General features: G+C 38.2%; 1 protein-coding gene across 2 annotated transcripts; it reads right to left on the bottom strand.

Moving 5' to 3' along the window:
- Positions 1–97: 97 nt before the first annotated feature.
- Positions 98–14,808, bottom strand: rnf144aa (ring finger protein 144aa). Of its 2 annotated transcripts, none has more exons than XM_077730672.1 (9): positions 14,661–14,808; positions 14,209–14,407; positions 9,822–9,972; positions 9,328–9,432; positions 9,167–9,227; positions 7,953–8,169; positions 5,737–5,884; positions 5,369–5,458; positions 98–698 (listed from the first exon to the last, which is right to left on the bottom strand). In XM_077730672.1, exons 3-9 carry the CDS (start codon positions 9,954–9,956, stop codon positions 654–656), a joined length of 801 nt encoding a protein of 266 aa, XP_077586798.1. In that variant the 5' UTR covers positions 9,957–9,972; positions 14,209–14,407; positions 14,661–14,808; the 3' UTR covers positions 98–653. The 2 variants fall into 2 exon arrangements, with proteins under 2 accessions (XP_077586798.1, XP_077586797.1); XM_077730671.1 differs by lacking the exon at positions 98–698 and adding an exon at positions 2,478–4,045.
- Positions 14,809–14,932: the final 124 nt, after the last annotated feature.

Below are 14,932 nucleotides of genomic sequence, written 5' to 3'. Positions count from 1 at the left end.
TGCATCTCGCCAACCAAAAAGATTGATCAATTATAGCCTACAAGAAATCCGGTTCTAAGCAGTCTATCCATCTAAAGTCCAAAAACAGATATTTAATGATGCATGGTCCTCTGTACCTGTATTTATTTTTTTAACTTCATCATTTTGGAGGTAGAAATGGTGCGTTTTTAATGGCACTCGGTTTCCCTCTACTGGCAAAAACCTAAATTTAGGTTTACATTTGCTTTGCAGTGGGGCTTTTTGGGGGGTGTTGGGAGGCCGTTGCATTGGCTACATGAGGTAAAACCTGCTGTATTTGTTTCAACCTTGCAAGAAAAAAAAATGCAGGACCAGTACTAAAACTTTGTTGTGTTGTTTGCATTAGTTTTGCATATGTTGGATTTCTTATCAGGGTAATTAGATGTGTTGATCCTTATCAATTTCATACATTTGTTTTGTGAAAGCAGAGATATAAAAACCTTAAGTCTAAAACCTCCTTCTTGGTTTCTCTGGCTTCTTCTTTTCCAGATCCACTTGCCCATACAAATCCCCGTCGTCATGACGCCCGCAGATGGCAACTTCATGTGGCCCTGCCTGGTGATTGGTTGGTGGACAGACTTCCAAACAGAAGAACAGCTGTTAAAGGGATGATTTATCGGTGAGAGTTTGCACTTTCATTCTCGGTGTTGTCTTGTTAATGCTGTCGATGGATGCAGCATCTGTCAGGAAGTAAGCACAAAAGGTAAAAAGAAGGGATGAGACCAACCTGTTCTTTGGCACACAGCAACAAAACTATATATGCTGTAGTGAGCATAAAAAAATGCCTTAGGTGTATTAAAAAAAACCTTTAATTTTTTTATGAAGAATAAAATAAATAAAAAGACCACCACTTCAAGGGGGGGGGGGGGGCGAGGCTAACCTGTCCCCGAATATTTCAATATTTAAGCAATGCACTGTGTCATACATTAACAAATTCAACATATAAATGAAATCAATGTTTTAATATATACATATCGTGATGAGTAGTGGATGGAGCGTGCTATAAATCATTGTATGTTGCTGCTATTTATTAATTTCTTAACTTGTTACACCATAACATTTAATTTGCTGGAAAAAAAACGGTAGGTTTGGCTGAATGAATCAAGATATCATCACAAAAAAAACATTTAATATGTGGTATCACAGTGTTAGTTGAACTGTTGATATAGTGCACCTAAATCATACAGAACTGATACAATTTTTCCATTTTTTTAAACATCCAAACAATGTAAACACATAGATGTATTTTTTTTTTAGTACGGTTAAAGCATTTAAATAAAAACATCAAATAAGCAAGACAGGCCGAGTCTCACTCCGGAATATAGGACCATCAAAATGCACAAAATATGGCATTTTTTCCGCTTAAAAAATATGTTTCGAATTATTTTCTATTATAACAATTAAATAGATGAAATAAATTATGCTGCTCCATTCAATTACATGGCTTAAAAATATAAATTGTGAGGGCTAGAGATGGTCATACGTTTTCTCGGCCTTCAAACATTTCGAAACGAGCCCTTATTTGACACCAGTGCTGATCCACCTTGAGTAGACTTATGTTTTGTAGAAGTCCTGATTAGCGTTAGGCAGTGTAATTGTGAAATTTTGCCCTTTTTTCGGTTTGTTGCATTTCTGTTGCTACCTCTGCTCAGGCAAACAGAAAATGTATCTAAGGAATGATTAAAAAATAAATTAATTGGACATGGCCAGGAATTCATATGATGTCATTGGCGTCTACTAAACCCAAAATATGTCATTATTGTACTTGAATAATCCCAAATGTTTTTCTCTTACCAGCCCTGATAAATGTTAAAAAAAGAAACAAAAAGAAACAAAGAAAAAAAAGAAAAGTATCTTTTGATTTCAATGCTATCTTCAGTAAACACACTAGGCACCAGAACCACACAAATGACCGCCATATGGACAACTAAACTCCATATACAGTGTAGCGCTTATATTAAAGAAGCTTTAGTAATGTTCGACCCTGTAAAAACTGGTATTACATTACAAATAGATATTCAAAATGCACATACAGTAGACAACTCATGCCCTTCTTTATAGTAAATCTGCTTGGCACAATTGTCATGGGGGAGGAGGCATAATGAAATCACTTTTTGGGGTAAAGAGGAACAAACCACCAAATGAAATATGAGAAACTTTTCACCAAATGATGTATATCATGCGCCCACACTGTAATGAAAAGGGCTTCACAAACTTAAGGCGACTAAGGAAAATGATTCATGAAGCAGATGTTTGAGCTACTTTTAAGTCGCTAATGCTGGATAACACCTGATCTGCTTTTTTGTTTTTGTTTGTTTTGTTAATGAAGCGGTATTTTTAAGTAAATGCTACATGAGCTCCACCAAAATGATGGTAAATACTTGTGCATTACTGTAATGCAACAGTGAAAATACAAATATAACATACAAATGATGAGTCGCCAATAGAGCAGACAAACATTGAGACAAAATATTGACTGTATTTCAAACAAATGTCTGCAGTTTTCTGCTTTTGTTCTTGTTGGAAAGAACTTAACGTACAGTTAAATGGGGGGGAATGTACAAACTTGCATAGATAAAGTGATATAACAGAGCAGCTAGCAAAGTGCCCTAAAATGGAACATTCATTATTATCAACTGTACAGGCTCTTCTGTTGATCCCTGTTAGGGAGTAGCTGCTTGTTGTGTGGGGGGGGGCTTAACAAACAACAAGGGAAATACTCAGACCACTAACATATGCAAGTTTGCAATTTGTGTTATTAAATCTCTGGGAGTACAAGATGTGCGTGGTTTGATGGTTGAATAGATGCAAATCAGCAATCCTTCTCTTAAAGATGTAAGAAATGAAGGCCCCTGGAAATACTGAACTTTGACCCTCTCCCCAAAACCTATTCTACAGCTATTAACAGAATGACATTTGAATGACATCATAGAATCATCAGAACACAAAGCTTGACTGACACATTATAGGTCATCATACATATTTTCCCTGGGATTATATAGTTGGATTGACCACATGAGGGGAAATGGGTGCTTTTGGCTATTCTCAATCCTAAGGCTGTCTGTTTGTTTTGGCTAAACCACCACTTGGGAGGGGGCGGGGTTATATTAAAGGTCAGGCATCTCTTTGAGAGAAACATATTTAAAAGAAAGTCCTCTGATTGGCTTTGAAATCAGCACTGAATTTGGAAAAGGGGTGCATACATATACATACATGCACATTGGAGCTGCAATCCCCTTTAGTAACACACGTTCCCTTAAAGGTTTGGAAACGCTTAAAAGTACAAGATAGTATGTACAGTAGACAGCATTCAGTTCTGTTCAAACTGCAAGGTTATAAAACAATGACATCATTTTAAGGGGGGTGTTGTACTGAGCCCAGGGAGCACAGTAGTCTCTACCTTGGCCGCCAACATGAACAACAAATCATGTTGATTTGTGCAAATCGAGTGAACAGCGGACATGCGTGGGGGGGCCTCTACTGCTACTGGACTGAACCTGAAGCGGTAGCTACATCAGGTGTGGTAGTGGGGAGGCAAATGGGGTCAAGAGCAGTTTTTCTGTTTCTGTTTTTTCCAACCCATAAACGAGAAATGGCATATCAGTGTTTGTGATATCTTGCCAACAGAAAAGCACTAAAAATGGCTTGGACTTTCTCCCCTCAAGTAGGATGAGTATGACCCGTTTGGACCTTGCACCCTTCTGTCACCTCTCTTATCTACCATGCAGAGCGATGGACCCCAAAGTAGCTTGGACTTCTTGCAAGCTCAGCCCCAGAAAAAAGTGCTCAAAGCTGATGAGATAAGAACAAAAACAGCATGAGGAGAAGATGGGGAGCAAAAAGATATGCCATCCTTTAAGCGATTTTCCACATCAGCGGCTCTTGTTGGTGGCGTTTAGGTGGGCAAAGGGTCATCGTCACCTTTGCTGCACTTGCATTTGCAGCACAGGACAATGGGTGTGGCCAGCAAGAGGAAAGGGGAAGCAACCAGTAGGAGTAGGCCAAACCCAGCAAAAATCCCCACAACCTGCAAAAGGTAACAATGGTTGAGTATGGGACAGCACGTATTAATGAACTGATTTATATTCATGTTAATGAACATATATATGTAAGATTGTAGTTGCTGGCTAATTTCCATCTTTACTTCATTTTCTGAACCGCTTTATCCTCATTAAGGTAGCAGGGGTCCTGGAGCCTATCCCACCCTCAACCGGTGGCCAGCCGATTGGAAACGGACAACCATGCACACTCACAGTCATACCTAAGGGCAATTTAGAGTGTCCAATCAGCCTACCATAAAGGTCTTTGGAATGTGAGAGGAAACCAGAGTACTCGCAGGCCCGGGAGAACATGCAAAATCCAAGAAGTAAGTATGTTCTTTGCATGTGCAGGTCGATTACAGGACCACAAGAGGGAGCCAAGCACCTCCTAATTTTGTGACAGTATTATTTCACAAAAGACATTTGCAATAGCAACTCAAAATATATTCTGTTAAAATGGCTGTGATTATTATCATGCATTGTATATTAACATTTTATGCATGTTATGCATTTTATGAAGCACATTTTGAAGAAAGAATGCCATTTACACTTAAAGGGCCTTGAAACACTCATATACCACAGAAGATTCATATCGGTTGAGGTTATTGGCCTGAGGCTGTATGGCGCAAGCAAGGTTGTTATGGTGCGGTGTTTGTATGTAGGAAGTGAGAGGAGGGTGAAACGAGGCGAGGCAAATGAAGACAAGTGCGTGCAGACTTAAAGCAAGTGATGCCGTTGCTTGCTCGCCACCAGCTGAACTGTAATTGTGTGACTCAGCCTGCCCCACTGGGAAACAGATGCCACTGTGTGCACTAATAATGACAGAATAGGGAAGATGGACAAAAGGTTCTCAGTCCTCAATGAGTATCTTGTCTAAATAACCATGTGCAGTAAATTTGGATTCAGGGTGAACAAAAATTACCTTTATAAGAGCCCTCTGGGCGTAAAAGATTTTTGTGACCCTATCAATATATAGCTAGGATTTTAACTTTAATGTTCACTCATTGATTTAGCAAATATTGTATGTTTAGAGGATGCAGTTGTGTTACTTTATTTTCTTCCTTGTAGGTAGAGTTGATCCTTGGTTACATAAACCTTGCAAGTGTGTGAAAAGGTGCGCTAAATAAGCTTTGTATGGAGATTGCAGGATACAGAGCATGCTGTCCTTTTTCTTCCATTGTGCTGTAAAGATAATGTAGAAGGAACGCACGTGTCTGTGCCAGCTTGAGGGGGCAGCGAGAGAGCAAGAGACAGCGAGGCAGATCACGTGCACAGCCACACGGTTGCTCTTAAGAGTATGAGACGCTCACCTGGGTTCTGTGCCAGATAACAGACGCCCTGGAGTGGCCCAATTTGTTTCGACAAGGGCCTTTGTCATAGTGGATCAGGAGGAAGTCATCCTGTTATATACACATTGACACAATGCAGATTACAGTCGGACCGCCTGAAAAGGCGTGAGCGTCTGTTATGCAAAACAAAATGACTGCTATTTAAAAAGGACTCATGTGACCCAAATGAATGGTCTTGTACAACTGCTATTATATAAGTAGCAACAGTCTTCTGTCACAGATAATATCCTGACAAATTCAGAGAAATTACCATGCAACAATTTTCTTTTCTTCGCTCATCAGGCTGTATTTTTCTACAAAAAGGCATGAGAATGTGAAGGCCAACTCACATCGAGGGATTCCAAACAGTACCAGCAGAAGGCATGCTTGCAGTTCTTGCACATCATCTGTGCACACCCTTCATCCCTCTCGATGTACACTTTGCACTTAGGACAGCGTTTGATAGGGGCGTCATCCTCATCATTCTTGTAGAAAGAGCTGGAACAAAAAGATAAACCTTTATTAGAAGTTGTATGATTTTTTTTTAAGTTCATATTCAAATCAAAATGAGTCAGAATTATGCTTGATGAATGATGCAACACAGTAATATTCATTCATTTTCTGAACTGCTTATCCTCACGAGGATCCTACCCCGCGTGTGTTTGGGATGTGGGAGGAAACCAGAGTAACCCAAACAAGTTCCAAGAATATGCAAATGCAAAAACCACAATGCCACAGTAAGGACCGACCTAAGATTGAACCCTCAACCCCAGAGTTGTAAAACAGACGTGCTAACCACTCATCCAACAGTCTGGTTACACAAAGTAAAAGTCTAGTAGTATTTTGTCATATATCTAATGCAGTAGAAAACCAAATCAATTAAAGTTAAAGATGGTAAGTGTGCCATATAGGTGTGAAAATACGGTACAAGAAAATATAGAACAGTCCCCTGTTGTTTGTATCTATGATTGTTTGCAAATGAGATGTTTGTAAATTAGGAACTTAGTAGTATACAGCAAGTTAGCTATTAAATGTAAAGTCCCCATGACATTGTATGAATATAATAATGCATTCAGTTTTTATGCAGAAACTACTTTGTTCAACATGAAACATACTAAATGATTATCACTGGTAAAATTGTTGAATTACCGTAAACTATCCACCTATTTATAATATCTGAACCTGAAAGAGAATTGCTCTACTTTTATATCGTACACATCCCATAGTTTCTGGACAAAGCTCAAAAAGGATATGTTAAGAACATGTGTTTGGTAGCTTTGGCCTTTTTTTAAATAGAAAACCGAATCTCATTCAATTAATTCTATAATCCAAAATTTGCTTGATCATTCATGTGTGGATTTCTTCTCACATCATATTAAACTTAGTCAGGATAAAAGGTCAGGGTGCGCAAAGAACTTTGCAGCCAACGAATGCAGTTCTAAGAGTAGACTTGTTAATCTCTGCCTCCACTGTAGGCTCTGACAGAGGAAGCTTGACAGGCCTAATGACTTTTTCCACTGTAAGAGGATATCACAGAGAAATAGGTCAACTGCATGCGGTGCATCTCAGGGCAACCCTATTCTGGACCCCCTTCATAGTGAAAGTGGGCACATTGCCCAGGTGAAACCGCATTTTAGTTGGAGCATATTTTTTAATGCCTTCTTATTTATTTAAAATGGACAGTTGGAAAAGGTGGTTAGGCTGGCTGTCAACTTAAAATGGTTTGTGTATTTTAAGAACAGAGCACTTTATTGACAAATAGCACAAAGGTAAGGTGGCTTGAGTATGACATATCAATTGTCGTTTGTCAAAATGTTTAATCTCTCATTTGAAGTGCAATGACTTGTTCTGGTTAGTAAGTGGAGTTTTATTATTGTTGCAGTGTAAAGTGCTTGAAAAATTGAATGAAAAAGTTTTACTGAACATATATTAGAATTAGGAAATCATTGTTAACTTAGCAGTGAAAACTGGAAATGTGCAAATTCCCACAGTATTGCTAGGAAAGAACTGTTACATTTTCCTAAATTTAACAACCGATGACAATTGATTTTAGTGTGTAATCTTGTTTAGGTTTAGGTATGTTGTGTCTAAAATGGATACTATGAAATCTTTTTTTTGGGTTATTTTATCTATAGCTCCTTTACAAGTGATAGAAATGAGAAAATTGTTCAAGGACAAATTCTTAATGTTATCAATAGAAGAGCAGTTACATAGTTTTCTTGGTAGAATTACTTGGTTGAAAGTCTTCATTATGTGAAGTGTGTTTGATAACTAAGCTATCAAGATATTAGCAGATTTTAGTTTTTATAAAAAAAGACATTCTTTTATCACAAGCTACCCAACGATATAATTGTTGGTTCACCTTCTAATTGAAGTGAAAAATGAGATAGCGACTTGTAGTCACCATCAAGGTCAAACATTTTTGTTTGAGATCACAATACAAGTATTACAACTTCTGGACAATCTAAGATAGGATCCAGCACCCCCCACGACCCTAGTGAGGATAAAGCGGTTCAGAAAATGTGATGAGATATGTACACATGTATATATACTTATATTGTGCTACCTGTTTTCCCCTGGCAGGAAAGAGGAGATGGGAAGATTGTTCTCTGAGCAGGCCTGACCAGGGTGCCAGTTGGCCTTACAAGTTGAACAGAATTCATGTGCACAAACGCCACACTGGACTAGCTGGGGTAGAGCTGGAGAATCAGCTTCCTTCAGTTGGCACACGGCCTGACAGGTCGAGGAGGGGCACCATGTCCGGCAAGGATCCAGCAGCACTTCTAATGGCAAAAAAAAAATGAGCGTCCACCATTAATATTTGGGTTTTAATTTCACTGGTTGAAAACATGATAAGAATTTTGTACAATTGCAAAAGAAACAGAGGCATTGAATCCTAGTATGTGATTATGTGTCAGTTGTGTAGAAGTCCAAACTTTCTACCATCTGTAGTACATGGTGGGGACTGTTAACAGAGTCTTGGTCAAGGAGAGGGCGGGAAAGTGAGGCGTGTCTGAGCAAGAACTTTGCGTTCCTACCTGCAGCTGAAGATGATAATATTTTTGTAAAATTTGGAAAATGTTGCATTTGTATTTAACATTTTGTTGATTATTTACCTCTGGGTAGGACATACTGTTTTTAGAGCAATGCAATATCAATTTCTGTGAGTAACATTCTGTTTTTGTGTTCTACTTCTTTGGTTATTGATTTCCTTCTCACTCTTTATTCTATATTTATTCTGTTCTCATGCATGCATTTTCGTCAGAGCCAAGTTTAACATACAGTTTGGACTGGAGTGTAGGCGGTGAACTTGCAGGTTGGGTGCAATCTAAGCATGAATTTGTTGCTTAGTTACAGTTCTCCATGGTAGGAAATTCACTAATGTGCTCATCAGCATGAGAGCAATTAAAGTAGTTATCGAGACATGAATTTGCCTTTAATTTCCCCACACTGAATCCAATTTTCTTTAAAAAATCATAACGGCGTGTTGTTTTTCATGACAATTGGTTTTGGTTGCAGGGATGCTGCTAAGATCTTCTCTTAGCTTCCTGAAACCCTGCTGTGTTTTTCACCAGCAACCATGTCTAACGTCTGTAAATGATTGACTCAGTGCAGCTACACGTGTCCAGTATCTATCGTCGTCATCCCTTTTGTGTTGCTGTGGACTATGAAGCTGAGGAAGGAGCAGGATGCACGTGCCTAAAACTCGCAGTCAGAGTGCACGCCATCGCTACATTGAGGCATGTGCATGTTTTTTTTTTTTTTGTAGCATTGACTCACCTCTTTCAAACTGAAGCTTCTTGTATCTTTGCATCATCTCTGTGGCTACCATACACTCAATCTATAGGGCCGAGAGAAAACAAAGGAATAATGATAATAGGTTTGAATAACATGATCTCATCTTCATGGACCATCAAGTAGTTAAATGACAGTGTCAGTACCTCATTTTCCTGTAAATGTCCTCTTTTCGGACAGGCGGAATCTGGACAACTAATTGCAGTTTCAAGGCCTTCTTTAATCAAAAGTTCCACATACTGCTTCAGGCACTGCAAAAACAAATAATACCTGTCAAAGAATCTGTCTTAGAGAGCAATGGGGGGAAGACTTTAAAACTAATTGCAAAGTATAGATTTGTATAAATACACAACCATTTTGTTTTCTGTACGATACAGAACACACAATACACGATAGGTATTTAATGTTCTTAAATGCAATTATATCTACCTAATCTATTATTGTATTAAGAATATTTGGACTGATTAATGACTTATTCAATGTAAAACATTTATTGCAGTTGTGTATATTTTACGGATTTAAAATAAAAATATTTTATGAAGCACAAAAGCCTATGTAGTGTGTTTTTTTTAATCTATTTTTTTTTATCTTAAGAGTACAAATCGTGTCACTAATTAAGGGTTGACTGGTTTCCGCTCACCAGTGTACAGAAGACACATTGGCACTGTGTGATGGTGGTCATCTGCTCAAGGGGAAACTCTCCAAGGCACAGCTTACATGAGACCAGAGGGTCCATGGCGAGTTCCCATGTGGGACGGTACCGTGCCGCGGTCATCTTTGCCACCACAGAGCTTTAAGAAACAGAAGTAAAAACATGTATAAACATAAAACAAGAAGAAATGTAGCTATTTAAGTCAAACATCATTTGGGAAACATTAACATAGGTCAACTTGCTTTGAGTAACTTCACAGCTTTTACACAACTTGAACTGTATACATATATATCAGTGCCGTCATGTATGTGACAGGGGCCACAGATCTCTCTCTGTCTGTCCTTGACATGTAAGGGAGAAACCTCAGACGTTTGCCAAGAGTAGTCATAGTACTTGTTTGTCCATGCCCCCTATGAGTTACATAATCCCTCGGAATGATTTTGGCATCCCAAGCAACATACACTGATAGTGGCACGCCTCTGCATGTAGCAACACAAAATGCTGAGCTGATTTTTTTCTTACCAGTGCAGCAAACTACAGTAATCTACCAGTGGGAGAAGGCCAGTTAAAGAAGTCATAAAAAAAAAAACAGTTTACCGTCTTTGTGCATTACATATTGTGTTAGCAATAATGTAAGTTGTCTATGTCATAGCTTGGGAATGTATCCTCTTGTTGCTTGCAGAATTTAAGATATAAAAAAAAATGGCACATTCAAACAGTACCGTTAAGATAAAGGCAACACAAAACATTAATTGGCAAAGTTAACTATATTACATGATTAAGACATACCAAACGCTACAGTAAAATCAAATTTCATATGTGAATTAAGGAAAAACACCATATCAAAGTTACCCGGATGCTTGAAAATGCCCAAGGAAATTGAAATTAGTCAACACTAATGGTGACAGTTTTATAGCCAGGCTTAATGTTAGTAGGCAGAAGCAGTTATATCGAGATACCGTATATTGCCAAGTTAATTATATTAAGGAAATATAGGTATTTTACCTCCAATTTGGGGGGAAATGGGAAATAATGTAACATGTTGGTAATACACATGGGTGTTATATTCTTGAATGATTGACCTAGTTTTAATGATAAGGTGTCTTTGTATTATATATCTGTAAGCAAAGAGAAAATTATTCCGCTTCAAAATCCTGATCTGTAAATATACTAAATTAATGCTCTCGGTTTAGGAGAGGTTAATGCCTTTTATGTCGTCCCTTAACAGGAATTAAGAAACCCACTCAAACACCAACACTTACGAGTTCCCTTAATTCGGGACTCGTATCATTACACTATTTTTAATCCTATATATTAGTGGGATTTCAGTTTGATTATATTCAGTCAGAGCTGCTAATGAAGTTAATATTTTGTGTGTATATGGATGTGTGTGTAATCTAAAATAGTACATTCCCACTTGAGGAGGAACTGTGCTCATATCCTACTGACTTTGTTTTTGCAAACACAAAGGATATTAGAGAGGAAGGAAACAACTGTGAAAGGCTGGCGTCTCGGTATGACTGAACAAAAAAGTGAAACCCACTACCTAAGTTTGTAGTACAGACCTATGATAGGCTTATTACTACTACCTCTAGTAAGGTTTTCTTATTTGTTTCGTGGTTCACAAGGTGCAAAATCGACTTCAAAGAATTCCAGAAATGTGTGAAATAAGGTGAAGCTCAGATCCGAGAATAAATCCTTGACATCTCAATTTAAAAAAAAAAAAAATGTAATGAATTTGATGCCATTTCAACATGAGCTTTAACTTTAGATATATTGTAAATGTAAATCTGCAAGAGTGTACAAAATACACTGATTAGTAAAAAGAAAACCTCTTTTGTCCTCTTTAACTTTAGATCTGACAACTAAAAAGGATAAAAGGATGACTTTTTAGAATCATAATACCTCTCTGAGACCTGTGGAAAACAAGACAGTTTGTTCTCTGAATGACCAACTGATAATTTATAGAGATTACCTGATAAAACTGCAGTCTCATTATCTTTTCAAAGTTGAAAGCATTTTTCTGAGATTAGACACAAGCACTCCCTTCACCTCTAACTTTAACAAGCAGCAGATGAAACTGTACAGTATATATTTAAAAATGCTATTGACAAGTGTCAAGCAGAAAATGTCTTTTAAGAAAAAAAAAGCCTACTATACTATGACGTTTTAAGAAAAAAAAGCTAGTGTATATGGATGCAGGTATGTGTACATGGATGCATGTATGTGTATATGGATGTATTCATGTGTATATGTATGTGCACATTATACTTACAATTATCATTCACTTTGCTCAAAAAGGGTCATACAGACAAGCACTACAACATTATTAGCAACTGGGAGACTGAAGATATTGCATAAAAATCCAGATCTATAGCTGCAAATAAAATAATAACTTGACAGAGTGGTTCTATTGTGGTCGTTTAGTGGCTGCCAAAACATGCAGCCCAATTACTACACTCGAGTTAGACCATCCCATGTGTCGTTGCCAAGCCAATCAATTAATAGTACAGTATTTTGGTGAGGAAACACTGATTTGGCTGCTTAGAAAGGGGTTCAATTTACTACACTTACACTTCATCCACAACCTAGAGGCCCCCTTCAACTATGAAAGTGTGTCAGGACGCAGTACATCAGAAGTGTGCCTTTCAGCCATTAGCAGGCATAAAACGTGTAATGGGATGTTGTAGGGTAGACCTCAGGGTGCTGACAAAAATACAATGAAGCGGCATTTAAATAATTTTGACTTTAGAAGGCTACAATAATTTGAAGAATTGTGCCAGTTTTTCTCTCTCCCTTGTGTTAGTAAGGAAAGACCAAATTCTGAATGCACGAAATACTGCTAAAAGATTATATTGAGCCTACAATTTTAAAAATTAAACCTTTTCATTAGTTCTGCTCACGTCCTCATGAGTGTGGTAAACATTGAGTTCATCATAGACACTGACTCATTGAGCGTGGAATGAAACGGAATGATAACTAATTGAAATGTGAGCTGAAGCTTCTGCTGTTGCCAAACTCTACAAAGAGCTGCATTCTATTATTTTTTTGTAACTTCCCAGGCTTAGATCAAAACCAGAGCTCAATTCTTTGCCCACAAAAAAAATATCCTGGGCAAAAAGTAAAAAGGTGAACATACTTCTTCCATTTCATCTAATGCTGCACTTTGTCTTTTTTTCTGCACCCTGAATGCCACATGACAATTATAATGAAAGACACAATGTATTGGTTCTTGGGAACGATTCGGGATAAGTAATTGAAGCTCATCGTAGTCCGGTAAATCTCTTTATATTTTATTGTGGACCGACTAATGTTGAGGGTCACAACTTAAGAAAATAGTTCGGGATGCACGAACGACCTCTACGACGGCAAAAAAAAAGCATAATAGGAATAATTATAACAACTTTTCTAATTTCAAGTAATAGGGCAAGATTACAAACGGTAATATTTATTACTCTGACGGACCGGCACCAGGTGGCTCGTGGACTGGTGATAGTCCACGGACCGGTGGTTGGGGACCACTGGTCTTGAGTACAGACCAACACTATCACAAGTCAGACTCGGGTTGGTCCGTGTGCCGCTTTAACGTCAACTTGATTTCACGTGGGCTTGACCATTCTAGATGTAATATTTAGATTTTTTTTAATTATAAATAGATTAAAAGAACTGGATTAAAAGCCCTGAATATTCAGTTTTTTATACATCAACAATTATTATAGCTTTTTATATCTATATATTTCTAGATTTTACAAACTGATTGTTAAACTAAAACACAGAAAAAAACTTAATTAAAAATTACAATTATTGATTTAAAAGAGGGGAAATCAGGAAATGTAACATACATATATACTCTTAATTTTAATCTGATCCTAAAACAGAAAGTGGGCACTCATGATTTACTTTCCCGGGCCACAAAAAAATGATGCGGCGGGCCAGATTTGGCCCCCGGGCCGCTAGTTGATTAGCTTAGTAAACAACTCTAATGTTTCCTCATCGCATTGGGCTTTTTACATTGTGACATTCAGTTAAGATTAAGTATTGTTAAATGTGTCGACCGCTTTAAGAAAACAAAGTCAGAACAACAAGATGAGGTGGTAGTCATGCACACACATCTCTGACCACTGGAATGTGGAGTTGCTTTCCATTGGCATGTCTATCATGTTAATAGATTGTGAAGGCCCTGTCCAGTTATACAAAACAAAACTAGAAGACCAATGAGTGACCTTTGGAAGAATAAACACGTGATGTGAGGATGAAGTCGGTAATAAATGCAGAGAAATCTACAATATATGATGTCATTGTGGTTGAGATGAAGGGGGTGGGTCAGTGGTGCAATGTAAAACAATGCAGTTCTAGATGATCAAATACACCTTACCTGGATCTCTGTGTTGACGCCGTCTTGATGATGAACCTGGTTGAAGATGGTTTTCTGAATTGGATTCAAGGAGGGGGTTGGTAAACACGTCCAGTCAACCGAGTGAGATGAATGTTTGTAGGTTTATTTCAGGCAGGTTTAAGCCCATTCATTTTCCTTCTGTGCCCGGCCGATCAACATCGGTAGGGGAAAGTAATCACTGGAAAATAAACATAAAACAAAAAAAGGAACCTTAATATGATAGCGACTCCAGGATAAGATAGAAAAGAGGCCTCCTAAATTCGATTTTCTGGTGTGCCAGGCTTGTGTGTGAAAACAGCAGCGGTGGCAGTGCGTGGCTTTCGGTTCCGTTAAGAGTGCGCAATGTCCTCCAATGTCTGCGACATGCAAATAGTCCGTCCTGGATCTTAGTTAAAGAGGGAAGAAATGGAGGAAATAGATGATGCTTTTACCTCTCTGTTGTCGTTGTTGTTGATGATGGTGGTGCCAGCGTCCATAGGAAATGAGCCCATAGTTCGGACGCCATAGTCGGTGTGCCGGAGAAGCTTCCTGTTTGCAGCTTAGAGGAGGTTTACAGCAAACACTTGGCAGCTATTTTTAAACCAGCCACACTGCCCCCTGCGGGAGAAATTTAGCCATCGCACTACCTCTTCTCGCCTCATGGTCACGTGGTTTTGTTTTGTTTTTTTTCCGCGAAATGTATTGTGAGATTCAACGAGATCAG

The sequence above is a fragment of the Stigmatopora nigra genome, chromosome 13 (assembly GCF_051989575.1).
Source record: "Stigmatopora nigra isolate UIUO_SnigA chromosome 13, RoL_Snig_1.1, whole genome shotgun sequence".
NCBI classification, from domain to species: Eukaryota; Metazoa; Chordata; class Actinopteri; order Syngnathiformes; family Syngnathidae; genus Stigmatopora; species Stigmatopora nigra.
This window is presented reverse-complemented; position numbering and strand designations above follow the sequence as displayed.

Coding starts and splice junctions, on each gene's coding strand:
- rnf144aa (XM_077730671.1), bottom strand. CDS start 9,956: ATGACCGCGGCACGGTACCGTCCCACATGGGAACTCGCCATGGACCCT. Junction 9,228..9,327: donor GACATTTACAGGAAAATGAG/GTACTGACACTG, acceptor TCGGCCCTATAG/ATTGAGTGTATGGTAGCCAC. Junction 8,170..9,166: donor GAAGCTTCAGTTTGAAAGAG/GTGAGTCAATGC, acceptor TTTTGCCATTAG/AAGTGCTGCTGGATCCTTGC.